Raw genomic sequence first — 27,429 nt, 5'->3', positions numbered from 1 at the left:
GAGCCTCCAATCTCATGGATCTAATAGTCAAACTGGCCTTCATGCATCACATTTAATCATCTTGCTGATGCCTGAAGCAAAATGGCTCCAGCAACACCATATTAATGCAGGGCTTTTTTTGCCCTTGATTTCCATTAACAGGCAGAATGACACAGCAAAATGTAGCTAATGGGAACAAGAGTTCCCACTGCGACTCTGGGAGATGAGCTTGTGCCAAGTTTATCCCAGCGGCTCCTGTTTTCTACCCTTGGTTCTCTTGGCTTGTAGTCTTTGATCAATTCTGTTTTAGCTCCATCTCTCCATCAAGCTGTGGGTTCTCTAGTTGTAACCAATGGCATTTTACAGCTCCTATTTTTATTTCAATGGATTGATTAAAATTGATAATGACAATATGGTTGGTGACTCCTTAACCATTCTCAAACTAGGCCAGCTCAGTGAAATGTGTCACTTTTTGGCAAAATAATTAATTGTGCTCTCAGGGGCATTGCAGCTCTGCTGACTGTCCATGCTGCAGTCTTCATGGCTGTGAGCGGAACCAAGACAAGGCTGTCACAAATCGTATCCGTAATGTTGTCATGGTCTAAGTGTGAATGAGATTTATGTGTAGTTTGGTCATTTCAAACTTATTCTCCAAGGTTCATCATGGGGCCATTGATGTGAGTAGTTATTCTCTGCTGTTATTAGAAAATGATGATACAATTTCAGTGACCACCAACACCCAGCAGCAGCTTCTGTCAGTGTACGATTTCTGAAAGATGAGGTCACCCAGCTGTGTTTGCCAGCATTTTCTAAATATGTTTGCTCTTTCTTTTACAGCTGAAACTTGAAGATCGATCTATCGTTATTAGAGACATGGTGCGACGAAACAATTCTAATGTAAGTGGAGTTTTTTTTCACTTCTCATTCTGTCTTGTCATTTCTAGCTTTCTTCCAATCAAGTCTCTAGTTGTCAGTCCTGTTGCTATTTGCTGCATCAGACATGACTTGAATAACATTACAGGTCGACACTTCAAAAAGGTCTTAAAGGAGACTTTTTGTGTTAATGCAGTACAACGACTCACAATCTGAATACAAATGCAACACTTTTGGTTGAAATTCAAGTCTTGTCTCGTTCACATACCCTCTATCCAGTGATTCTTGTGGACCTCAGGGAAGTGGATTTATTTTTAAAATTTTAGTTTTTAACAAGCAATACCTAAGTGTCCTTGTTAATCAATTGGAAACTGTAGCAGTGAGAATAATTGATATGATGGTAAACTGAACGTGTATTTGTTACATTACAGGACAGCCAGTGTGGTATTGTGACCAACATTGACATTGAGTGTGCAGTGAAACTAGTGGGAACAAACTGTGTTCTGTATCCAGTTAACAGCAAAGACCTGCAGCACATCTGGGTAAGACATTTTACTGAAGGGCCTTAATACTCCTTTAAATACATTTATGGTAACGCTGGTTGCACAGGTCATCATTTTCTGGAATGTAATTTAGAATAAACATACATACATACAGACACTCTCAAACATTTCTACTACTTTTCAGTTTAGCAAAAGTAGCAAATGCCTGACAACAGTCTATGTACTAAATTGTAGCCATTATTTTTTTCTGATTATACCAAACTATATAGTTCTTTCCAGGAAATCTTTTAGGAAATTATTAGGGAATGACAGACCCACTAAATAAAGCATTATCAAATTTATTTCACAGATACTACAACTAATACTTTTAATGACACACATTTAGTAATAATAAATATTTTCAAATGTGATTAAAAATGTATCATTATAGTCAGCGATTAGGATGATACAAATACAGTGTCACTGAATTGCCTGTTTCATATGGTTTAGGATAGTGTTTTATTGCATTATGTTAATGATAATCAAATGTATGTGAGTGATTGTATATGATTTTTGTCTAGAAATATGCTATTAGTATAGGTGAACCTCTGCAACTTTCATTAAAAAATATTGCAATCCAAGCAATCTCTCGTGTCGGTTAACATACAATAGCACAATGTTTTCTGGACCTGAAAGGAGTGAATTAAATCTGTAGACCTGGCAGTGTTGATTTATCAGACTGATCTGCAAGTGATCCGCATAACTATTAAGATCTGTCAGTCTTCAACAACAGCTACTCTTCCTGGGGTTTCTATTATTTCATAAGAATTTAACATAAAGTGGATTACATACTGTACGTCTATACTATTCATTCTCGCAATTCATCAAAATATAATCTTAGATACATAACATTCATACTCACAACATAAGAGTAAATGCAATACATCTGACAACACTCAACACAAGCTCAAAACCCTTCTAATACATACTATTGCTCACAGAATAGTTTATATCTTCTAATAGTAGTTCATAACAGAAAGAAAGTACCTGAAAATGTATCTTCTAGGTCACACAAAAAGGTAATACTTTGATAAAAATGTACATTGGTTAGAACCTATTGATTTTCTTATTGTCATTGTGTTTTTTCTAGTCTTTTATGTATGGCGACTACATCGCCTATGACTTCTGGCTGGGGAAAGTGTACGACCTGACTAATCACATTATCCTCAAGCTCTCCAACGGAGCCAGGTAGAGTGAGAGAGAGAGAGAGAGAGAGAGTGTGTGTGTGTGTGTGTGTGTGTGTGTGTGTGTGTGTGTGTGTGTGTGTGTGTGTGTGTGTGTGTGTGTGTGTGTGTGTGTGTGTGTGTGTGTGTGTGTGTGTGTGTGTGTGTGTGTGTGTGTGTGTGTGTGTGTAACAGTTTGTACTGTGTGACCCTGTTAGAGTCTTGTGAGAGTGTCCACATGCTGGCACACATTCATCAGTGCCAAATCCAGTGAGTGTCAACCGGTCGTCTCTCTTTCTCACTCTGCTTCCCTCCAGGTGCTCCATGAGTGTGGAGGACGGTGCCAAGCTTTACGACGTCTGTCCACATGTCAGTGATTCGGTATGTAGCCACGAGCTATCTGTTATCTGCAACCTCAGGTATGTCCAGCCTGAACAGAGCAGCTGCTAATCAGGGATCAGATCCCTTCACAAATAGCTGGTACACTGTCTGTAAATAGTTCTTATTTGTTATCCCATGTAATATCCATCCATATTTGTGTATAAGTCTAGTTTGTACGATAAGGAAATATTGTACTATTTCTAAGTATTTGCTCTGCTGTAGAAAACAATTATTTGTTTTTTAGAAATGGAAATGCAATGCAAAGTTGTCTTCATTTTAGCCCGAAGTTTAACTTTTTTTTTTGTGTATATGAATTTCTTCCAATTTTTAGTTGTCTCAACAGGTGGAGGTGAACCATGTCCTTTCCAACGCTTATTAATGGGAATTTACATTTTCAGAAAGAACATAACAGCTATTTTTCCCAGAGGGTTTTCATGTTTGCTTTTTAAACATTAATGTGCAGAAAATATCTGATATGCTGCATTGCAATTCCCATATATGAATATTTGTTTAACATGACTTTATTGTGAAGTTGTTTTAGTTGTACACGTTGATTATAATGCATCATTGTGTTGGTTCTAAATGGCTAATACATCATCAACAACCTGTTCTTAGTTGTAATCATAGTGTATCCTCATTACTGTGTTTGTTCTTCAGGGTCTGTTCTTCGACGAGGCGTACGGTTTTTACCCAGGCCAGGTCCTGATTGGTCCGGCCAAAGTCTTCTCTAATGTACAGTGGCTGTCAGGGGTCAAACCTGTCCTGAGCAGGAAGTGCAAGTTCAGGGTGGTGGTAGAAGAGGTGAGACGATTATGATGGCCCCTCCTTTTTTCTTTTTTTTAAATGGACAGTTGGAGTCACATACTTGAATAATCGGGGTTTAAAGTGTAATTATGTGTCATAAAAAGCCTAAATTGTCTCCATGGTGTCATCGTGCTCTTCTCAGGTGAAAGTGGTTGAACTGAAGGTGACGTGGATCACAAAGAGCTACTCTCCCAAAGGTTCAGACAGTGTCTATCCACCTCCCTCCATCATCACACATGAAAACCTCTGCAGGTCAGTCTGAATATTCATCCATTTATCCTCACACAGATTTATGAATGAAGAACAGATACAAACTGAAACTATCTTGTTGTCCACGGGGTAATGTTACTGTGCTTGTTGGGTTTAGGGTGAGGCGTCTAGGATACTACGACCACACCCAGAGGCAGCTAGGAGAGAGGGCCCTATATGTTTTCCCTGCTCAGGGGGATGCCAAGCGGATCACCTGTGATGGACCCGAAGGTGCCCCTGTTTTGCCCGAAGACCCCGTGGCCAGAAAGGTGAGGATAATATTTATTCCTATATGTCAGAGTATAGATTAAATAGTGCTATTTTATGGTATATGAAGAGCTTGTTACCGGTTGTAAGAATGTAAGATGATACAGCGTGTTATCTCCTCAGGAGCTTATTAACACTCAACATCATCTGTTTTACACAAGAAGTTACTAAAAAGGGACTCAGAGGGGATGATCACTATGCCGAGTGTATTTTAGGAATGGATATATTGTGGTATTAGAGACTGTGAGCATTTGTAAAGTGTGTGTGTGTTGTGTGTTGCAGTTAAAAAGGATGTTCAAGAAGGATTCGGGGAAGAAAACTGAGAATACCGACGTACAAGGTGCCAAACAGTTTTGTATACACACACACTTCAGTGCAATAGACATCACGTGTAAATGAGAAATTACAACACCAACACAAATTATCATTTTAAGTAGATCATGATTACATATTGGCCACTATATTATCAGTTTGTTTTTGGTAAGGTTCACATTATTGTAACTGTTAACTTATCTGCCTTAAAAATCCAGCAGTGGTTGGTTAGTTCAGGATGGTTTGATCTTGTAAATCTCTCTAGTCCAACTAATTTGGCTAATCATGACAATAATCATGGAAAACTATTTAATTTAATTTAATTTAATACTATTCTACTATTAAAAAAACAAAACAAAAACTTGATCATTTCCTGTCTCTGCATGCAGTCAGAAGAGTGCACATTACTTTTTGCTTACATCTTTTCTAAAGTTTCTAAAGCTGAGAACGAAGTGTCTCCATGCATCGCAGAATCAGAATGATTTCAAGCTCCTCTGAGATATCAGGGCGGCTCAGTACAGAGGGAACAGACTATTGGAAATTGCGCTGAAGTGCATTCCACTACAGCTCAGAAATGTACTGTATCTGTCTTCATGATCCAGGAAAATAAAACATGACAGTGTCTCTCTCTGTGAAGCCATTTCAAATTAAAATCCTAAAGTACTTGGTCTCTATGAGCTTGTTGAGACAGAGACTGACAAAGAAATCAAAGATTTACACTTCTGAATAATATTGGGTTTTAAATTTATAGCATTTATTTAATCTCCTGTTTTAAAAAGATGATCTATCCATCATTTGCTTAAATTTAATTCCTAATGTTTTATCTCGCACCAGTAGAGCTCAAATCAGAGCAGACAGACACTTCTCATCCCAACAACAACAACAACAACGGCCCCGTGGGGCCCTTCCAGAACCCTCCGGACTCCCAGAACACCTATGACCCTTTGGCTGAACACGGAGAGCAGGACGCTGATGACGAGGCTGCAGAAGACACTGACGATACCAGGTCTGTTAAGTAATTGCATTTATTTGGTAGGTTGATTTGTCTCTTGAATTGTCATCTTGAAATGTGGGAGCTGACTTGTTCTATATGAAATCCATTTCATGTGTGTTTGTGTGGGATGGAGAGAGTCAGACAGGAGACTGTATGTTTTGATTTTACTTTTTATTATTGAAATATTGGGTATGGTTTAACAGGACTATTAGCCCTTCAAATGTAAGTGATGGAATTACGTTTTGTCAATTTAGCTTCTTTGCAGCATTTTCTGAAGATAGAGTTGGCTTTTTGAGCTTCAAAAATGACCGCAGTGCTGAATCATCATCTCTCAAACCCGGCCTCAACAGAATGTGAAACTTAAGTTTCTCCTGTGTGTCTTAATTCAGACTATTGTCCTAAAGGATATCTGCATGATCTTTACATAGTTCTACATTAAGCCCAGTTCTTTTTTGCTGTACTGTAAATTAAAGCTTTAACTATTGGTCAATTAATCCATTAGTTGATTGACAGAACACTTATCCGTAACCATTTTGGTAATTGCTTAACTGTTGAAGCCATTGTGTTCAGCAAAAAAGAAAACTAAACTTTTCTGGTTCAAATTTTCAAAGGTGATTCTGAGGTTCTTCTATGATTTAAATGGAGTATCTTTGGATTTTGGACTGGGAAGAGTTTTTAAAACTATTTTCTAACTTTTTCTGACCAATTTATTAGAGGAACACTGCACTGTTTATGTGTGTGCAGTTTGTATGACTAAATGAGATGTTGACCTGTGACTATTATCCTGGTTGCAGCTCGCTGACGTCATCAGCCAGCTCTACAGCCTCTTCTCAGAGCGGCGGTTTAGGAACCAACCGTAAAAAGAGCATCCCACTCTCCATCCGAAACCTTAAGAGGAAGCACAAGAAGAAGAGGACCAAGTTCTCCCGCGAGTTCAAGCCTGGAGACCGGTGGGTTAACACCAGTAAACAAAACTCCAGTAGTGTTGTCTTTTTCCTTTTCCACTGTGTTGTTGTTGCTTGAACTACTTTGTACTTTTATTTGTTTTTCCCATTTATTAAAAAAAAATTTTTTTTAACGTTTCATCCCTTGTTAAATACATATATTCATTCCTTCTTCATTCCCTACTGCCAGTACGTAAAAATGTTGAGTAAATAATCCAGAGTCCGGGGGATCAACTTAAATGTTTTGACACTTGGAATATCTACAAGAATGATTGGTCTGGTGCTTCCTTGCAACCGTTTTAGAAATTTGGTGTAAAAATTTAACCAATGACATTATCTGTTGCAGACTGGATAAAGCAACAGCTGCTGACCCCGAAAATCAGACAACAGTGTGTCTGTGTTTCCCTCCAAGCTCTCTCTTGTTTGTCAAAGGGCTTGATCTGTGCTCCACAGCAGCCTCACACACAGTCTTTCAGACTACTGATGGTGTCATCTTCTCAACCACACACTGTCACCCTCATCCTCAGTTTACAACACAGAGTTCACACTCTCTCTGGCTTGTTTTACTTTACCAAACAAAAACAGCACTGCAGATGTTCTGTTCTTTGCCAAGATTCATATTTTCTAAATCAAAACCTATTTAGAACTGAGACCTTGAAAAAAGAGAGAATGAGAGGGAATGTTGGGGTCTCAACATTCCAAGAGGGGAGGTAAATGTAGTGGTTCTGTAAAGATAGTTGCTACAGTAGATGAGTGGACAGGATAGGAGGAGGGTAAAAATAGCAGTAGCAATCTTTTTCTGATGAGTAAACCACAAGAGAGAAATTGTTCTCTGTATAATAAAAGGCAAGGCAGTTTTTACATTGTTAATATTTGCCTTTGCTTGTTTGTCCAGGGTTGCAGTGGAAGTTGTATCCACAAAGACCACAGCTGATGTTATGTGGAAGGACGGGCGGGTGGAGAAGGGGATCCGATCAAACAACCTCATCCCAATCCAGCACCTTGACAGCCATGAGTTTTGTCCCGGGGACTTTGTAGTAGACAAACGACGTAAGGAAAAACAGTTTGATTCCAAAAATTATCCTTTTTGTGTTTTATTTTTATTTTGTCACGTCTCAACTCTTCAGACCAGCATGTGTCAGATAGACCCGGCCTCACGCCAGTTGGTGAAATGGTCACGTTATTTTGATTAATTCGTGTACAGGTCACGTAAATGTCATTTATTTTGTGTACAGGTCACGATTTTCGAACGTGACCGTACATGACCATTTCAGAAATAGTCCGATTTCTGTCCCTGTAGACTGCAATGAGATTTTGTATATAGGCCACTCTGCCACCTAGTAACTACAGTATCTAGGTCTTTGCTGAAACTATGCCAAGTTTGGGTCTTTAAAAGGGACTGAAAAGACGGTGATGTATGTTAAGGCTGGAAAGTTAAAGCCAAACTATTTTCATTCATGCAGATGTATGTTTTTTTTTATAAATCTTTGCGATTACAGGTTTCAAGTGTTTGTTTTCTATGATCTTTCTTTCGTTGTGTGTGTGTGTGCGTGCTCACTCTTGCTCTCTCTCAGCCCAAGCCCTCCAGGACCCGGGAGTGTATGGTGTGATCCAGTCTGGTGATCACAAGGGCAGAACATGTGTCGTCAAGTGGATCAAACTCAACTCCAGAAGCGACGACGTGGAGGTCAGTCAGGAAAGCAATAATCAATATATGTTGGGGGGGCTTGGTGTTATGTTGTGATACCTGGCTGCTGTATGTGAGTCTTTAGTAGAAATGAAATCGGCCTGGTATTCTTTTTTGGTTTATTTCAGGTTTTCGGTATGGAGGAGGATGTCAGTGTGTACGACATCGTTGATCACCCAGATTTCCACTTCCGCACCACCGACATTGTCATTAGAATATGGAATTCTGAGAACGGACATGACTGCGAAAACGATGTGAGAACAATTGGGGCAAATGGGGTGGGAAAAATAGAGAAACCTCTCAGTAAAATGCAATAAACAGCACTAAAAACTGAGCATTCTTTAAGTTAACATTTATTGCGTTACTGTATCACACTGCGTTTGTATTAGCTATCTTTACCTAATAAACTTAGCCTGGAAATCCAGACCCAAATCCGAAAGATTAACAGTCTGGCAACGAGTAATGAAAGTCGCCCATCTCGAGGGGATTGCACCAAGCGTGCATTTGAAAATCTCACTGCATGCAATTGGATAACACTACAACTAATCTCAACACTACATGGGGTGACGTATCCATCTGTTTAGCTCGCCTCTGGCCCATCAGATACACTGATAGGATTGGTTCAGCTCGGTTACAAGAGTATAATGTTAAAGAGCAGCATTACTCGATGCCAGATGAACTTGCTGAGAAAATTGAAATTATGCTCTTGCAAGATCATGCTCCAGCGCCCCGGTTGTTTAAATAGCAAATGCACCTGCGCCCATCTGTGCGCTCGTGGGCATGCTAGTCTTACAAGGAGGTGTGTTCAGGTGCATTCTTGGCGTATCGCTATCTTGAGGCAGCGGAAAGTGATCATGCGCTTTCACTTCACGCACTAGCAGATGAGTTTCTTCTCCTCAAAATCGTTCCTTCCTGCTTAGCAAATCCGCCATCATAGTAGCAATGCGCCAAGATACAAGCACGCCTGGCTTCTAAAGGAAATGGGATTGGTTTATTGCATGTTTCTCCTAAATACACCATAGATTAATAAAGACACTAAGTACGATCATTTTGAAACATGCAACTGGCACATAGACTCATTTTTTCGCCGTTAAACTCGCTATATCCTCTCAGACCATTTTAGTCTTATTTTTAGAGTGTTTAAGGTGTTGTTGGCTGTTACTAATGGTTGTCCTGTGTCTCCACATCCTCCTTTGCTCAGACGTCGGTCGGACAGGTGTGCAGGGTGGATGTGAGCAGCAAAGTGGAAGTGGTGTGGGCGGATAACTCGACGACCATTGTCTTGCCGCAGGTAAATGTTTGTCCTTAATGAAATTGAATATCGTTTTTGACATTAGTAGTGAGATGTCTGTCTCCTAATAATCACTCTCTCTCTCTCACACACACACACTCACACACACACACATACCCATACACACACACACAGCACCTCTACAATGTAGAGTCTGAGATCGAGGAGACAGACTACGACTCGGTGGAGGAGACGAGCAGCGTCCTGTCCACTGAGGAGTGGGAGGACGAGAGCGACAGCTGGGAGACGGATAACGGCCTCACCACTGAGGAAGACAGCCATGTCAACAATGCAGATATCCTCGACACAGCGACCCCGACCTCCACCCCCACTAGCTCTGCAACGTTCATCATCTCCCCTCAAGAGGGCAGCAAAGCTGGAGTCCCCAGCCCCACTAAAGGAGCCCCTGTGGAGGAGGGAGAGGGTTCTGTGGCTGCTGCTAGTCCTGCTTCTGGAGGAGGTGCACAGCTTATTTTTTTGTTACATTTATGTTATTGTTCATTTCGAAGGAATAGTGTTACCGTGCCACCTATGTGATAGTTTTGTGCATAGAACTGTGGTGTTAAAGTTTCAAGTGAAATCTGTGTCTTTAGGCACGGTAAGGATATTTTATTTATATAGCACAATTGATTACAATTAAACTCGAGATGGTTTGCCTTTAATTGTATGTTAATGTGTGCGCGCACACACATTATTTGAAAGTAAACGTTATATAAAAGTTAAAGTAAAAGAAAAAACAGACCATTAAAAATAGTAAAAGAGAGAATTTGTCACCATAAATCTGAGAAACCCTACAAATGTTTCCAGTCGTCACTGTCAGTTTGTTCCAGAGAACAGGATCTAAAAAGCACCTTCGCCAGATCTGAATCCAATATTACGTACAGTTACAAAACAGCGTTCTACCTGTGTCTTGTTTGACATTTCTGATCCATTTATTATACCCTTAATAAATTAGGAACCACTCCAGCAGCAGTTAATGGAGCAGAGAAGCCAAGTAAAGATGGCGCCTCTCGGGGCTTCAGGGAGTTGAAAGAGGCCCTGAAGATCCTGGAGAGCCTGAAAAACATGACTGTGGAGCAGCTCTGGACCGGTGGTTCTCCAACCTCTCCAACCTCCGCTGAACCCGCTTCGACGACTAATGTAGCAAGTTCGGTGACTCCCACGGCCCCCGAGAAACCGACCAAGGAGAAACGCTTCTTGGATGACATTAAGAAGCTGCAGGAGAACCTGAGGAAGACACTGGACAACGTGGCCATCGTGGAGGAGGAGAAGATGGAGGCTGTGGTGGAGGCGGGGGGGAGTGGAGGAGCGGGGACAGAGGTAGGTGTTAAATGAATACACAACGTTGCCGAGTTGATTTAATTTGTGCAAAAATTTGCCAATGAAGTCCAAATAAATGAGCAGTAAATGAGTGCAACATTAGATTGTCTCACCTGCTAGTTTGTGACGGTTCAGGCAGAGAGAGCTGGAGAGGAAAAACCCCAGCAAGAGCCGCAGACACCTGTGGGGGGACAAGAATGGCCCAGTGAGTTTCTCAGTGACACACCGGTACTGTGCCAACAGAGTGGTGGCAGGCCTGGTGTCACCTTTACTAGCGCCAAGGGAGAGGTGTTCTCAGTGCTGGAGTGGGCACCAGGTGAGAATTGTGAAGATTTTCCTAAACATTCAGACGACAAAAAGAAGCCTGCTTTGCATTTCCAATCTGCAATCACACTTGGCTGACACACACTTAAACACACATACACATTTTAGCTTGATTAGTTCCTTGGCCACACAAGCTATCAAGTTGTATTTCGTTGTTTTTCATTTTTTCTGCATTGCTATTTAATCACCCTCTCTCTCTCTCTCTCTCTCTCTCTCTCTCTCTCTCTCTCCCTCTCTCTGTGTATATATATAATTTTTTTTAGACACACACTCATTTAAAAAAATGGAGTTTCAGCCAGCAGAGGCAAAGAAATTCTTCAGCACAGTGAGGAAAGAAATGGCTCTACTAGCAACGTCCCTGCCGGACGGCATCATGGTCAAAACATTTGAAGATCGCATGGTGGGTTTCCTGTCATTACTACAATTTTTGTTAATACATCATCCCCCTTGATTCATTGAGAAAGATTAGTACTCTTACTATTAAAAATACTGGCAGCTTCTGTCCATCTTTGGTGGTAAATCTGCTGGAAGACTGTACAGCACATATCAAGAAAACAGAATTTACAATAATTACTCATTAATTGTCTGGTCAGATTTCACTGCATGATTACCGTTACCACGGGCTAATATTATGGTCTTGATCAAGGGTCCATAAGATTTTGAGCTTTTGAGATTTCCAGAAATAATTTTAAATATCATGTGGTTAAACATCTGTGTACACATTTAAAAGCTGAAATGGTGGCATGCCTGCGTAAACTTTAATTTCTCATGCAGAGTTCTTCACAGATACGTATGATAAATACAACCACAGACTTTGAAATTAATCCTAAGCGTCATTAGACAATCTAATAAAGCCATAGCTTATAAATTATGAGCCTTTCTTTTTGGTCTTCAAAACATTAACAACAGCAGGGAGTAAGACTGAAGTGAAGTAGGCTCATCTATGTTACAGAAAGCAGCAGGGCTTTTTTGTGAAATAAAGTATTGATATTTAAAAACTAATTAATAACTTTAAGACAGAAGCTGGCCACCCTTATCTCATTATTTCATTGGAGCTATAATGTACTGCTTTCTTTTCTTATCTAAACATTTCCTCAGTGTTACACATCAAACAGATTACACTGACTGCATACAGCATAAAACGTGCCATAAAGGTCTTTGCTTTCTCGGACACAGGACCTGTTCTCTGCTCTGATCAAAGGACCGACCCGTACGCCCTACGAAGACGCGCTGTTCCTGTTTGACATCCAGCTGCCCAACATTTACCCGTCTGTGCCGCCTCTGTTTCGCTACCTGTCGCAGTGCGGCGGCCGCCTCAATCCCAACCTCTACGACAACGGCAAGGTCTGCGTCAGCCTGCTGGGCACCTGGATCGGAAAGGTGAGTGCTGTTTTACAACCTGATGTTGACCTGTAGTTAAAGTGTTGAGATGTGAGACGGTGGTGTGTCAAGGTAACTTAAACCAAATGAAACCTGCTCCTTGGAACTCGACTTGGAACAATTGTGGTTCTGTTACCTGTTTAAATGAAATGTAAATGTTTAAACTCCTTGATTTTGACAACTTTGTGAAAAAATTGCAATGATGGTAACTGAAAGTAACGGACAGGGTACTACACACCAACTAATGGACAAGTCAATTAACAAAAGAAAATTAATTTGGCACTCATTTATATGATTGTAAACTGAATAGCTTTGGGTTAGAGTAAGACAAAACAAGACATTTGAAAATTCTTGATGTAGAAAGAAAAACACTAGTTTATTAAATTGAAATGTATATATCTGTGCTTTTCTTAGAAGTTGTTCCTGATTTGTTGTTTTCTTTTCTGGTGATCCACAGGGCACAGAGAGGTGGACCAGCAAGTCCAGTCTGCTGCAAGTCCTCATCTCCATACAAGGTTAGAATTTACACACACACACACACCAATCTGTATCTCGCTGGCTCAGAGTTTAACTGTAGAATTCAGTATTCACTGAAGTGTGAGTTTGTTATCTCCTCACCAGATTTTAGTTAAAAAGTTCTCCACCACGCAGTGAAATAGCCACTCTGAACCTACTGGTAGTGTTTGCCCGCCTTTTATCATGAACTTCAAAGTTTTGCACATATACATGTGTGTCTTTTTGCAGGCCTTATCCTCGTAAATGAGCCCTACTATAACGAGGCTGGCTTTGACAGTGACCGAGGCCTACAGGAGGGATATGAGAACAGCCGCTGCTACAACGAGATGGCCCTGATCAAGATGGTCCAGTCCATGACGCAGCTCCTTCAGCATCCGGTGGAGGTTTTCAAACAGGAGATCCAGGATCACTTTGTTTCTAACGGCTGGCGGCTCGTCCACCGTCTGGATGCGTGGCTTGAGCTGAACGACGGTGCTGAGAGGGGGCAGGTAGCACACATGTCCTCCAGGGCTCAACACTCCAAAGACAGAGCTTCATCTGTGGAGCCTCTGGACGAGCAGGGGCCCGTGGCGGTGGCTCACAGCAGCCCCAGCAAGCCTGGGGTGGAGGGGGTCACAGGAGTTACAAGTATTATGGAGGAGGAGCTGGAGGATTCTGGGCTGAGTCCTTCCACTACAGTGGCGTCTCAGCAGGAGCTGAGCCAGAACTCAGACTGCGACAGCACCCAGGGGAGCACCTCTCTGGGTGGCGCCATGGTTGCTGGCCCTGTAATCCGTGGCGTGACGTCCGAATCCGGTTCAGTCATTGTTAGTGGAGGAGGGGTGGGTTCCACAGGAAGCCAGCCGGTGGTGCGACCAAAGAAACGGAGAAAGAGCTACCGGAGTTTCTTGCCAGAGGGCAGTGGCTACCCGGACATTGGCTTTCCACTCTTCCCGCTCTCCAAGGGGTTTGTGAAGAGCGTTAGAGGGGTCCTGCAGCAATACCGAGCTGCACTGGCCGCTGCTGGCATCCCTGAGCACACAGAGGACAAGTAAGTGCCTCCTCGCCGTTCCCCAACACTCCTCTTCACTGTTCCCTGCTCTTTTTCTCCTTCTCTTCTACCTTTTCATCCGCCTCAAACTGTAGAGGAGGGTCCATTACTTGTCTGGGGAGGCCTCCAATTGTCCAGAGCTGCACTGTGGCCCCAGCAGTACCCACACTTTTGTCCTTCGTTTTGTAGTCTGTACTGTTGCCCCAAACTCCACAATGTTCTGCCTTTTCCCCCCATAATCCCTCTGGATCAAACCACAGTTGCAGGAGAACGGCACCCTTGATCAGGAGAGTGAACAGGTTCAGGTTGGATGCGACCTGATAATGTCTTTGTTCTCCTTCAGTGTCTCTGCGGATGAGTGTGATGCATAAAGAAGGGTGGATCTCACATCCGCTCATCCATTTGCACAAACCTATGGGAGCTTCCCCGTCACACAGGAACCCTCATCTGTTCAGACGCAGGTAAACACACGGAGCTTTTACTGGAGGCCATTTCTCTTCTGGTTGCAGCAGGACTTTGACTTCACTGGAGGTGGTGTGGATGCAAAAAGGATGAATGAGATGGATAATCAGTTTACTTTGAAATCAATTAACTTTCTTCCACCCTCCTCATCCACCTAGCCTCCAGCAGGATCCACCATATGTGTGAGGGTTTGCTGGATAAACCAACCTGAAAAATGTAAAGCAGACTTGTGATTGTCGCTGCATTTTGGACAAGGTCAAATATGGCTGAAAAACTGCAAAAGCCCAGCTAACCTGGCTGGTGGGTCTACTGCGGCTATCTGTAGCACAACTGATATTATCGCTGCACCATCCTGCACTACCACAAACAAATGGACAATCTGGTCTGGGAGAGCTGGCACTGTATAAATACATTGACCAGGAGTATTCTTTTTAAATAGAAATCAATGGTTGTACGCTGTCTGCCAAATTCTCTTTTCACACACAAAATATTCAAGTAGAACATACTGAATGTCAATTAAACTGCCAACCACAACAGCTTCACCACTTCTTCCACAATACTGTACTTGCTGGTATTTTCCTTTGCCAATCACTCGCACTGAACCACGCAGCAAACACCGTGTGACAAGTTTACATACAAATCACCTCTGGAGGTCAGACTACTGTAGCTGTTTGGTGTGTAGAGAAGCCAGCCAGGCACAGGATGACAGTAAGGTGGCTTCATATGAAGGTGTGTGTGCTCTAGTGAAAGCCTAACACAGCTGCCGCCCCTACATAACAAAAGTTCCATTCATTTTCTGTTGAATTTAGCAAAGTTGTTCAATCACCAAAATGGAACTTGTGCTTTGGTGTTTTGATGCATTTTCAGTCGTTTTACTCACAGAGGCTGAGGTTTGAGAGTGGAGCTTTACCCACAGTGCTCCACTTTTTTGTGACGAAGGTGAGCCCACATTACATGCAACTGATAAATTTCAAAGAATAGATAGAAGAAGAAAAAAACATTACAGCATCCATTCCTTCATCTCATGTCAACATGTTGCCTTACTTGAATTGTTCTTTATAATCTCAGAACATTGTGTACAGAGCTGCTTGCGTCATGCTTTAGACATTAACCTATATAGGCCGAGACACACTGAAATCCACTAAAGCCCTGTTCCAGTGTTTTCCTCTTTAATAGTGCAGATCTCTGATCAGTTGTTTCTTAAACATGAGTCTCTAACACCGTGCGGCCATCGGTGTATTCTGATTTTTTCCTCTCCAAATTGCATGTGCAGAGTTTGTTACCAGAATACAAACTACAGTCAGTGTGATGCCGAATGATTGCTGATATTATAATTATTTTTTTCTTGATTATTATTTTCTATTATTTAGTGTTTTACCTGACTTGAGCATCTTATCCCATGAAGGCGACTGTTGACCCCACTGGCGAGAGAAAATTACACAAACTACAGCAATCAGACAAAACTTAAGGTGGTATAACTTTTCTCTGATCTTTTCTTTCTTTACATGGCATATATTCAATATAAATGAAAGGAATCAAGGTTGTATTTACCAAGTTAACATAAAGCTCTTTTGCTGCGTTTAAATGTGAAACAAAAGTCAAGCTCCCCATTGGGTCCAATCGTGCTTCCTGAGGAAATCCGAGCAGTCATTGTTTACATTTTTTTTTAAATAGCTGCATTCCACCTTTAACATACTGCTCCTATTTTGTTCAAGATAATGTGATTTTCATTGTGATAACTATTATGATAATTATAAGGGAGGACACTGGCGGTAATTTACTTGAACAAAGAACCTTGATGCTGAAGAGTGTTTCTGAATGAGAGAGCACATTGTGCCATTGTGAAACTATGAGTGATGGGAGAAGATAAAAACCATGAGCCAAGAGCTGCTGTTTTAAAGAGACTTAAGAAAATAAAGGTCTTGAATGAGGGTATTTTGTTTTTGCTTTGTCTTCCATTTTTTTTTCCCATGCGACTCTTAAAACTGGCACTCTGTAACAGACGTGGCAATCAGGCATCCATGACATGTCCTCTTCCTTGGATTAGACCTTGCCATTATTATTTAGTTGCCTTTAATGCTACAGAAAAGGATGTGTGGTCTTCTCCACTGGCTGCTGTATCTGTAGCACGTAGCCTTGTTTGCTTTCTTGTCCCGCCACTTGCTGCTGTTTGTAAAATGTCACCTTCACAATTCTTGGAGAAATGTGTCAGAACTGTCTGAAGACATAAAGTGTATGGACCATGGTTCCCAAGTTGAGTGGTAACATTACTGCTTTGTCTTTCACCCTCTTTCTCATTTGTCTCCAGTCGCAGAAACAGAAAATGTGAAGCTAGATATTGAAGCAAACAATCTGGCAGGATACAAAGCACATGATGTGCAGTTTTCTGTGGATGTGTGTATATTATTCAAATTTCATTATTATTATTATTATTATTATTATTATTATTAGAATTACTGCGAGGCATTTGTTTTACAGCCAAAGCATGTAACATGTTGCTTTAAGCCTTTTGAATGGCCTACACAAGACTTGACTGTACGATGTCTACATTTTCACAGTGGCCTGTTGATATATTAAAAAAATATAACTAATAAAGTAAATATTTGTAGCCTGATTCCCTCTGTACAGATGTCATGACTATATTGAAATGTATAAATACACACATATACGTATATATTTAACAAAAACCTGACGTGTCACAAGGATGCTTGGAGTATGTGTGTACAATTTTTTCTTTTTTTTTTTTTTTTGGTGGTTTACTTTATTGCATTAAGACAACTGTATAATGATGTATTAAATTTTGCAAGCAGTACAAATAGTAAAATTGTGGCTTATACTTTTTTGGATACCTGTTCGCTGTTGTATCAACCACAGATAAACCTGGTGGTATTTTTTTAAGATTACCAAATCCCAGGAGAACACCAAAAATAACAATGAATTGATAACAATTGACAATTTGTTCCTGTGCAGCCACACACAGTTTATTCTGAGTCAGAATATCCTAGAGACCTAATCAAAGGAAAGAGGTGATGCAGTATGTCTTAATGCTTCTTTTATTAATTTATTTTGAAATTGCTTTACTTTAATGAAGGCTTAATATTTCACATTGACTCTTGCATTATACACAGTACCACTACTTTATCATATATCGGTTGGGTTTAAACTGTTCACACAGACTTGATTTTTTTGAGTGTACTTATTAGCACTCCATATGTGTATTTATCCACAGCTGAAATTAGTCCTCAACTAATACACTACTTTCTCCTTTTTGAGTAACATTTGCTAAAAGTAACCCTGTGTTTTTTGGAAACAACTCAGTCTTAAAAAAAAATATGAAATTACATATTTGTGACCTGATGTGAATGATTTACATTTTCAGGGACCATAGTGCTTGAAGCAAAGTGTCTCACATAGGGAAGTCTGAAAGTATTGAGGGATAAACTAACACATTGTTGGTTTGGGCTTTTTTGCAGAAAGAAGCCACCATGTCCTTAAGGAGCTTAACATTTTGATATTTTAATGTTTTTGTAAATAAACATATGCAGAAGTTAGAAGCAAACTAAGAAAGTTGCTGAATCAGCATTCACACAATTAGTGAAGCAGTTTTAATAAGTTTGACAGCAGAGAAGCTCTGCTTTAGGAAAGGATCAATAAATGTTAAAATATCTTAAGTTCTCTTCTGTATTACTGTAATACTGTAAAAAAAAAAAGTGATGCTGTGTCGCAGAAGAAAAATATGATTTACAATTACTCATGTGGTGTGTCTGGTGTTTTGATGAAAGTTAGAGTAACTAGAGGGGTCAAAGGTTACATGACACTACTGACCAAACGAAAGGTCCCTTGTCATTAAATTAAAAATACTGATTTATTTGGGTTTGAACATTGTTGGAAACATATTGGATAGTTTAAGTACACAACTCAACAAAATGTATAACATTGGTATAGGTGTCTTAGACAGAAATTGTACATATACCAAAACTGAAAGATTAGAATGGGTTATCTTGCACCTTGCTTACACAAGGCATGCAACTAACTTTGTGCACCTTTTTCCGACTCCCGTTTTCTTTCTTTTTTTCAAACTTCTGAATTCAGTGAAGATGTTTGTACCTGTGTCAAGTTCAGGGAGTTAATTGTGGCTTTTGGACCAAAATTATTATAAGCTGGCCAATAACTGTTTTGCCAACTGCCATCAGCAAAGACATATTTTTTAATTATAGTCCCAAAACCAGATGAAGCACATTTTTCACAAATCAAAACACAGATGGGTCATTTCATCATTTATTTTATTTTACCAACAACACTCCGGTAGAATGATTTGATAATAGAAAAATTACAGACATTTGTCAAATGGAAAAATAGATCTCTCTGTGATTAAATAAATCAATCTTCAGTGTGCCAGAAAAAAATCAAAATCGACCTTTCACCATAAACATTTAGCCAACGAGCGTTGAAGAGCAGCAGGTGAAGACGTAAACAGCAAATCAACAGTCTTCAGGTTGCTGACAGTATGAACATTAGGTTCTTCATCATCTGAAACTTTGTTCGTCTGATTTAACTTTTTTGAATTTTCAATTACACCGACCTAGAGACTGAATTCAGGATGTAGGCTGTTGCACCAATTTCTTCTCTTTAATGAAAAGCTGAAGATCTTAAGAAATCTCCAGTCATTGATGAAGAGGTGGCACCATGGCCACAGCATCAAGAGTTTCTAAAGTCAAAATAGCACAGTGCCAGAATTACACTTGTTTTTCAGACATAAGGACACATTTTCTTCAGTTCATCCAATGTGTATGGGCATAACTAAATTAAAACAAATTAAAAGATGAGAAAACAATTGACTTGATTTTCAAATGAGAAATCAGTGCATGCACCACTGTGTTCAAACCACCAGGAGGCAGCACAATCAAGGCACATCAAACAGTTAAAAGGATCACTGCTTTGCTCACACGAAACCTGACTTTGCATAGAAAATATAATGTAGAAAAGTGGTCTGGATCCGTAGCAATATGTGGTGTAGAAAATTTTATTATTTATATTTTAGAGCTGTGATTCCAAACCAAAAATAAATCTGAGGGGCCATGAGTAAAACAGAAAAAATATATTCCTACTGCACAAAATATTCAACTTTTTTCTCTCATCGATAACTTGACAACACATCTTTACATCTTAAGGCCCCAGTTTTCTTTGGTTGAACTTACACGTAGACATAGAAGCTTTGTTTTAAGGGGATATGGGCCAAAAAGGTTGGGAAACATTGTGTTGGATGTACAGTACATCCACTTTTAACAGTCAATACCCCCTAAAACAACCGCAATTTGAAAAGTGTTACAAGCATGTCTTCAAGTTCCATCATATGTGCTTGTAGTTGAATTGTTGTTGTAGAGTCCTTAAAAGGGTTAACATAACTTAAACTAACTAAATGACAGAAAATCAACCTTGATAGCCCATGAAATCTTCAAAACGGCCTTTTAACAAACTTACATGACAAAAACATGTACGTGTAAATAATATTTCTTTAGAATAAATTCCTTTGTGTGTGTTCACCTTGAGTCCTCTCTTTCTCACCCCACCAAAGTGCTGTTTTAAGCAGCATAACCTCCCTAAAACCCTCCCCTGTTTAAGGCAACTCAGAGTTCACTGCACTTCTAGTCAGTCAAAGAACTGATTTATTTGTGTCCATAAAAGATTTTTATGAAATGAATGAAACATACCTTGGAAGAAATTTGGATCACAATTAAGAACGTGTTTAAAAATGGGATTTTACTGCCAATGAAGGCTTGAAGCCTCAGTCATCCTTTCCTCTACGTGACTTTAAGTTCAGTGGCAAGGACACCTAGGTGTTGATCATTAATAAATCCCCCATTGGGACAGTTGTAGAAGAAGAAGAATGTTGGGATGGAGGGATGCAGGCTTGAAGCATAAAACACACCTATCACCCTAATCATGTTATTATCAGTCTGCGATGATCAGCACATTACAGGAGGTATTTTTTAAAGAGTTCAGTGTTGTAATTTCTTTTTTCTGGAGCACCACTTTCGTTTAGTCTGTTTCTACTTTAGTTAGTGATTTACTAGCAGTAAACCGTAGGTGATTGAGCTGGTTATTCACATTAACGGGATAAATCCAATCCAGCACCAAACAGGTGGATTACAGAGTCCATTCACCCAAATAATAAACATAAAGCAGTGTTACTCTTTGACCTAGTCATGCAGATAGTTTTGGCTTAATTGAGCAGGTTTTAATGTCCATCTATGAGATTTCTGTATTGATAGTAAGAAGGTTGTCAATGGCATTTTGATTGTGATGCAGCAAAAAAATGCCTGTTTAACATCTCTTTCCTGACTAATTGCTTTGGTTACTCGGGATAATCCACAGAGCTCACTGTGAACAGTTTTTACTGGAACTACTTTCTACTGAAACAGACCCAATATACTACTGATAATACTGACACTGAAGTCTAAAAGCTTTGAGCACAACAAACAAAACTTAATTTACCCCCATTGATTTGTGTATAGGTAAAATGTCAGAGACAAATATTTCAAAACCTGTTCTATTTAAAAAACAATTATTAGTTGTTTAAAATATCTTTTTAAATGGAAAAGCACATATATTGAGACTAGAGAAGCAAAACGAGAAATGAAAAACATTTTTCAAGACTCAAAATGGCGACATTGGCAGTGGAACTACAAAAGAATCCACCAGTAGGACTATATGAATTATGGTAATATTTGTGTGAATGTATTTCCCAAACTGTTTTTGGGTTTCTGGTATCATCAAAGATTTCAGATATCTTCTCTCTTCAAATTATATATAAATAATAAATAATATACTTAATTGTATTGCTTGCTATGTGGCCTTAACTGAGTGTCTCAGACTCTCTGTGTTCAATAAACAGTCACAAAGCCCTACCACCTCTTTTAAACACAGACAACACACACAGTCTTCAAAATACCGCAGGGAAGCCATGAAGGCAATAATTCAACCATTGCTGTCACAGTAGATGCCAAAATTCAGGTTGCTAGGCCAGCTTCAGCACAGAGAAGCAATCCTCTCCATGCAGCGATGAACAAGATAAGAAACGCTTCATCATGAACCGTGTGTCTACAGAAAGCTCAGCCGTGGCTATGGAGTTTCAAACTGTTCAATATTAAATTAATAGAGGCATTAAAATAATGAAACAATTAAATACTTTTTAAAACCTCAGCGCATTACTGTGAAAATTTTATCCTGTTCCTTTTCACAATAACTTTGTTCATTGTTTACTTTATTCCAGCAGTTTTTTTCTTCTTCCAAAAAGTACTTTTTTGAAAAGCTGGTAAAAAGTAAAGAGCCCCTGAAGCAAGATAATATACCATAACAATATCTTGTTTCGAGACTTTGGACGGTTTCGTAATTAGGTTTTCTGTTGTCCAATCACATAACTTACTCTGCTGTTTGTCATGATGGACAAAATAAATGAGTGAAAATAAAATAAAAAACCTAAAGCTTTGTTTAAAAGAAGAAGGATGAAAGAACAATTCAAAAACAAAAATGAGCTTATTTTACAATTTAATGATTATATTATGTATCTTGTCTGCATTAATAAATATGATAATTAATTTCACAATGTCTTAACTATTTATTTAATATTGAACACCGAGTCATAATATCGCATAATCGTCTTCTGAAACGTGTTTTTTACGTGCCGGTGAGAGTCTACAATGTTGTAGATAACAGTGAATGAGTCTTAGATTTATTGCTTTACTCCGACACCTGGACATGTCTCAGCTGAAATGCTAAAATGTGTTTATTGGGCCTTTAATAGAGATGAAAGCTGAGGGGGATGATTGTTCATCCAGTGATTAATCTCGCCAGGCCTCTGTGTACTTCTGCTTGCACCGGCCCATATTCCACCACTTCTCCATCTACTGTAATTATCCCATTGGGTGAATGTGGCTCCAGCCTGAGCGCCCGCACCTTAGTGTGCACTAAATGCTGACAGTTAGCAGTCAGATGTGCACCCTTCTCCATAGCTAAGAACAGCTTCAGCAGCGAGGCGCGGGATATCCCCGCTCTGACATAGATGAGATGGATGAAGCCGTCGTCCGAGGTGGCGCCTGGGGCTGCCAGCAGGTCCTCCGCCAGGTGGGACTGGTACATGGCCAGCATGAGGACAAAGTCTTCCTCCTGCACTACCACCCAGTCGCTGGGCAGCGGCTGGTCAAGAGGCAGCAGAAGGGAGTCAGACGGGCCTGCTTTGTTGGCGCTTTGAGAAGGCGTGCTCACCGTCCTCCGCACTTTGAGGGAGTTGTTGGAGTGGCAGGAGTTGTGAAAAGTGTTCTGGCAAGGAGAGTCTCTGGACGATCGAGAAGCCGGAGTCAAAGAGGAAGCCTGATTGTTACAATGCAGTGTCTGGTTATTTACTAAACCCTCCTCGTTGGTGTAGTCCTCTGTGGCGGGCAGATAAGCCAGCTTACCCTTGTAGACGTGGAGGGAAGCCAGCCTCACCAGCGTGCCAATAGTGAACCGGGCAGCTCCGACCTGACGGTACTTCTCGCTCTCTATGTCGACATCGGCCACAAAGCCCCAGGCCAGTGAGAGGAAGGAGAAGAGACGAGGGCTGGAGGCCACATGGATAGAGACCAGGTCCATTCGGGCCACAAGTCTTTGACAGAGCAGGAAACCACAGCTGACAAGGAGCTCCTCACTGAACACTGGTGGGGCTCTGGAGGAACAAAGGAGGAGAGAGTTAGTCACAACACGCAGAGCTGGAACAGAGATTACCTAATGCTGCCTTCAAGAGATATCTGAACTACAGTGATGGAAAATATGCTCACATGAATTACGTGTGAAAGGAGTTTAAATTGCCGTCTTATCAGGCATTCAAAACATATTTGATCAAGAAATCAATTGTTTTAGACAGGTCTCTTTTGTTAGAGTGATAATTTGTTTGAAGACACTCCTTTGTTAAATAAATGCTACATACAATAAAAAGGAAGCAACGGTTCATAAATCAATTCTCACCAAAAGGTCCATTAAGCTTTTCTCGAGCTTTTGAGTATGCCACATTAATAAACATCTTCTACAAAGTAGATTTAGAAGTGTGCTGGAATTTGTGAAAAAACATTACCTTACCCATTGTGATGAACTGTTTTGGTCACTTAAGGTGATTGTGTGTCTTAGTGAAGTCTTAGGTATGTAACCAGCACAAACACTTTCGTCTGCTCCATTGTGTTCTACTGTCCAACTAATTTGCAATCTAAAGAAAATGTTTTTTTGTGACCAAAAGTTAGTGGTGGGAGGGGTAATGTCTCTTTTCACTGAATATTCATACAAGGTTTCTGTCAATATTTTTACCATGATTGTATGATAAATACGTATGAAGCTAATAATCTAAAAACATGACATTTATTTTCATCCTGCTGAGCTATAGCAACAGAGCTCTTTGACGAATCAGTTCAGCCTTAAAGGAGTCATCTAGAAGGAGACACAGTTAAGAATATAGCTTCAAAAATAAGATTAACAAGAAGGTGCACTTAATAGTTTTGTGTTAGAAAAGGGGTCGAGGCTGTGTTTGGGTGAGTAAGCTATTAGAGGAGTGTAATACAAAAGTGGGGTAACTGTGACCTTATTATATGATCGTAAACAGAGGAGGCAGATGAGGAGGGCAGACCCATTGGAGCTATGAAGGGAATAGGGGTGAGGGTTTGGGGTGGGGGGAGGGGGTCAGGGAAAAATCTTGGAGGGACAGAATCAGCTTATGGGCCTTCAGACGTGACATGCCAGTCAGACAACAAAGACAACCCCATCTGGGGGAATGGAGACAGGGGTGGAAGGTCATGGTAACACACACACATACACACACACATACACACACTCACACACACACACACACACACACACACACACAGACGCACACACACACGCCTGCTGTTACCACCCACAGCCAATTACAGCGATGACTGGTTGTCTCAGTGGAGTTCACTTGCTGTGGCCCTGCAGATATCTCCATATTTATCATTGTGAATTTATTCACCAGTCCAACTATCCAAATACATTTCCACGGCTCCGTTATTTCTACTCATTGTCTGGTAGAAAGGTCAATAAATAACAATATTTACATGAATAAGAGTACACAGTCATGCCATCAGCTCTTTAAGCTAAATATTAACATCAGCAACTAACATGCTCACAATAACAATACTAATATGGCGATGTTGGCATGTTGTTTGTTAGCACGCTAACATTTGATAATTAGCACACAATGCAATTACAAGTAAAGCTGAGGTTGATGGGAATGTTGTATATTTTAAATATTTTAAATGTATGTTTTTATAAAATTTATGATAAAAAAAATGAAAGGCTAATTATTTATTTAGTTGTGTCCTGTTTACTTCCCCATTTAACTAACTATCTGTATATAAAGTAGTTAATACTGGCTCCTCCTCAACCAACTACAACTATAAAATTGTAATAATGTAATTTAAAACAATAAATCAGTCACAGGGGCCACTTTTAAGCTGGATGAGTATTTTTTACTTATAACACTGTTTAAAAAAACTGAACATTATTCATGAAGGTTGAATTCCCTGTTAGACTCTAGTTGTATTAGTGTGAACTACTGTAAGTGGACCTAATAAAGTGGCAAACGATAAGCAACTTTTATTTCCAGATTCAATCCATGGATTTTACTTTGTTTATGCAGTATCCGTGAACCACCAGGGGATGGAGACTCTCGCTCAGATAAAAGTGTCACATCTGTCACTTCAGAAACAGTCAGCGTTGAGATGATGTCCCAGCTCGTGCTCATTATGTTTGTGTACAGAAACACATTAAACCCTCGCTCAGCAAACCTGTTCACTGCACTGCATAATAACAGATACATTCTAGCTGTCACTCGTTTGATCCACGTAGCCTCAGTGAACCCTACATTCAGCTGGGAATAATACCAAATACACTGTGGCCAGGGCCACTGCTGGACAGCCTGCAGCAACCAGAGAGAGAGAGAGAGAGAGAGAGAGAGAGAAAGGGAGAGAGAGAGATTTTCTGGATGCCCCGGGAGAGGCGAGTAAAACAATACAGAGTCTGGTTCCTTCCTCTCATTGTTGCTGCCACTTTCGCTGGAAGACCATTGTTTGATGAGATGCTGATTGGCAGATGCAGTAGAAGGGATGAATGAATGTGACGCTTTGGTGAAGACAGAACCATCGGTCTAAGGTGTTTTGTTTTATTTCATTTCATTGTGACTTTAGTTACTGTATCCTTTATTTAGCTAGGAATCTCACTGAGGATAAAAGTCCCAAACTACTGCACAAAGGCAGTACAATAAACAATACAATACAGTACATAAAGGTTGCTGGACATGGAGCAAAAAAAACAAAAACCCTGAAATACCAAAGGACGGATACAAAAAATAAATACTAAAAGGGCAAGATAAAGCTTAATGTGGCCTACAAAGACTATGAGCAGCTTAAAAAGGAAGTGCCTCAAAGCACTTTACGAAGTTTTAAAATGTCCCAGGTGACTTAAGGGTAGAAAGGCCAGAGTATTTAAAACACAAACAACAACACAGGAACATGTATATAGCCCGCAGCACAGGAAGCAATGTCTTCATGACCCTACACCAACTACCTTCACACTACTAAGAGGAAAAGGTCAATTTGTAGTGAAATAATATGATATTCCATGACACAGTTTTTGCACTAGACCATAATAGAAATAGTCCATGGAATTTTCTACCATGTATAAATATATGAATAACTGCTGACTTTGGTAATCTCTGACATTTCTTCTAGCACCATTATCAAGTAAAAATTTCAAAATGTTCAATACTTTTATTTAAGGGGTTCTAATTTGCAATAATGACCGGCCCGCTGTACAATATCCCTTAGATAGTGAATGAGTGGACAAGAAAGGGATTTCTAGACACAGCAGAAGTTCCTCCACCTCTGAATCAAATCTGTTGCCCTTATTGTTCTTTCCTCCTTTCCTTCTGTCCATCACCTACTCCTTTCTGTTCTTTGTTCTGGATGAATGAACTCCAAACAATCGCTTAAATGAGCGAGTCATTAATAATTAATAGATTAGATAAGTGCATTTTACAGTGAAAAACACCAGAAGGCAGGCATATGTGTGTGTAAAAAAGTATACTACATCTAATATCTGTACTGAAAAAACAAAATTCTAATTTAATTGTTTTAATCATTACATCTTGTACAGTTGTAGCATTTACACTACATTAAAAATATACATTATTATATTTCTATAAAGTTGAGTTACTGAGCACCATCAGAACTACTGGTCCCACCCATAGTCTTATTTAAATCGGATTTACCTGCATGCAGGATATACGTACTATGCTTATGCAAATGAACTTTAGCACCGCACCTGGAATGATGTGGCCCAAATAAGTTACCCAACTGGTAATACTGGTTTGTGTTGAGCTCTCAGTTGTAGGTTAGTCATGATGAAGAGTAATAGTGCTAGAATGTAGCTTGAACACTTTTAACTACTCATTATTTTTTTTATTGAATAATCTGCCAATAATTTTCTCGATTAACTGAGTAATCATTCTTTAAAATCTGTCTATCAGTCTATAAAATGTCTTGCTTCACTTGACCAACAGTCCAAAATCCAAAAATATTCAGATTTTACTATAATGCATGACGAAAACAATCCCAAAATATAGGAAGCTAAACACAGCAACTGTTTGGCATTTTTGCTTGAAAAGTGACTAATGCGATTATTTGATTATCAAAATAGTTGCTGATTAATATTCTGTTGATTGACCAATAGATTAATCGCTGAGCTCTACTAGAGTAAATTAATCATGTAGTAAATCAATTAAGTCACTTCAGCCAGAGTGATATGTGTGTGTGTGTGTGTGTGTGTGTGTGTGTGTGTGTGTGTGTGTGTGTGTGTGTGTGTGCGGC

General features: G+C 39.9%; 2 protein-coding genes and 1 long non-coding RNA gene across 7 annotated transcripts in view; 1 reads left to right on the top strand and 2 right to left on the bottom strand.

The window, feature by feature from the left end:
• Window positions 1–17,132, top strand: part of ube2o (ubiquitin-conjugating enzyme E2O) — a 30,306-nt gene extending 13,174 nt beyond the window's left edge. The window contains exons 2-24 of one of the 5 annotated variants that reach the window (XM_034899150.1): window positions 817–876; window positions 1,284–1,394; window positions 2,485–2,582; window positions 2,875–2,938; window positions 3,596–3,739; window positions 3,885–3,994; window positions 4,110–4,260; window positions 4,541–4,598; window positions 5,405–5,576; window positions 6,359–6,514; window positions 7,404–7,558; window positions 8,083–8,195; window positions 8,324–8,449; window positions 9,397–9,486; window positions 9,622–9,946; window positions 10,442–10,806; window positions 10,927–11,122; window positions 11,394–11,530; window positions 12,307–12,510; window positions 12,968–13,025; window positions 13,255–13,586; window positions 13,623–14,056; window positions 14,400–17,132. In XM_034899150.1, coding sequence (XP_034755041.1) covers window positions 817–876; window positions 1,284–1,394; window positions 2,485–2,582; window positions 2,875–2,938; window positions 3,596–3,739; window positions 3,885–3,994; window positions 4,110–4,260; window positions 4,541–4,598; window positions 5,405–5,576; window positions 6,359–6,514; window positions 7,404–7,558; window positions 8,083–8,195; window positions 8,324–8,449; window positions 9,397–9,486; window positions 9,622–9,946; window positions 10,442–10,806; window positions 10,927–11,122; window positions 11,394–11,530; window positions 12,307–12,510; window positions 12,968–13,025; window positions 13,255–13,586; window positions 13,623–14,056; window positions 14,400–14,427 — 3,687 coding nt within the window. In that variant the 3' untranslated portion in view covers window positions 14,428–17,132. Of the gene's footprint in view, window positions 1–816; window positions 877–1,283; window positions 1,395–2,484; window positions 2,583–2,874; window positions 2,939–3,595; window positions 3,740–3,884; window positions 3,995–4,109; window positions 4,261–4,540; window positions 4,599–5,404; window positions 5,577–6,358; window positions 6,515–7,403; window positions 7,559–8,082; window positions 8,196–8,323; window positions 8,450–9,396; window positions 9,487–9,621; window positions 9,947–10,441; window positions 10,811–10,926; window positions 11,123–11,393; window positions 11,531–12,306; window positions 12,511–12,967; window positions 13,026–13,254 lie in introns of all 5 variants that reach the window. The other 4 variants (XM_034899131.1, XM_034899111.1, XM_034899121.1 and 1 more) reach the window with 4 other exon arrangements.
• A 1,657-nt stretch (window positions 17,133–18,789) lies between these two features.
• On the bottom strand, window positions 18,790–20,064 carry LOC117936717. Its single transcript, XR_004655008.1, has 2 exons — window positions 19,320–20,064; window positions 18,790–19,143 (listed from the first exon to the last, which is right to left on the bottom strand). It is a non-coding gene; the product is annotated as an uncharacterized LOC117936717 (long non-coding RNA).
• Window positions 20,065–21,735: 1,671 nt separating this feature from the next.
• The window catches only part of LOC117951768 (sphingosine kinase 2-like), a 28,548-nt gene continuing 22,854 nt past the window's right edge, over window positions 21,736–27,429 (bottom strand). Inside the window, exons 4-5 of the mRNA XM_034883659.1 lie at window positions 23,961–23,974; window positions 21,736–23,222 (exon numbers count right to left, since the gene is read on the bottom strand). Of these exons, the coding sequence (XP_034739550.1) occupies window positions 22,349–23,222; window positions 23,961–23,974 (888 nt within the window). The 3' untranslated portion in view covers window positions 21,736–22,348. The remainder of the gene's footprint in view (window positions 23,223–23,960; window positions 23,975–27,429) is intronic.

Source organism: Etheostoma cragini, chromosome 2 (genome assembly GCF_013103735.1).
Source record: "Etheostoma cragini isolate CJK2018 chromosome 2, CSU_Ecrag_1.0, whole genome shotgun sequence".
NCBI classification, from domain to species: Eukaryota; Metazoa; Chordata; class Actinopteri; order Perciformes; family Percidae; genus Etheostoma; species Etheostoma cragini.
This window is presented reverse-complemented; position numbering and strand designations above follow the sequence as displayed.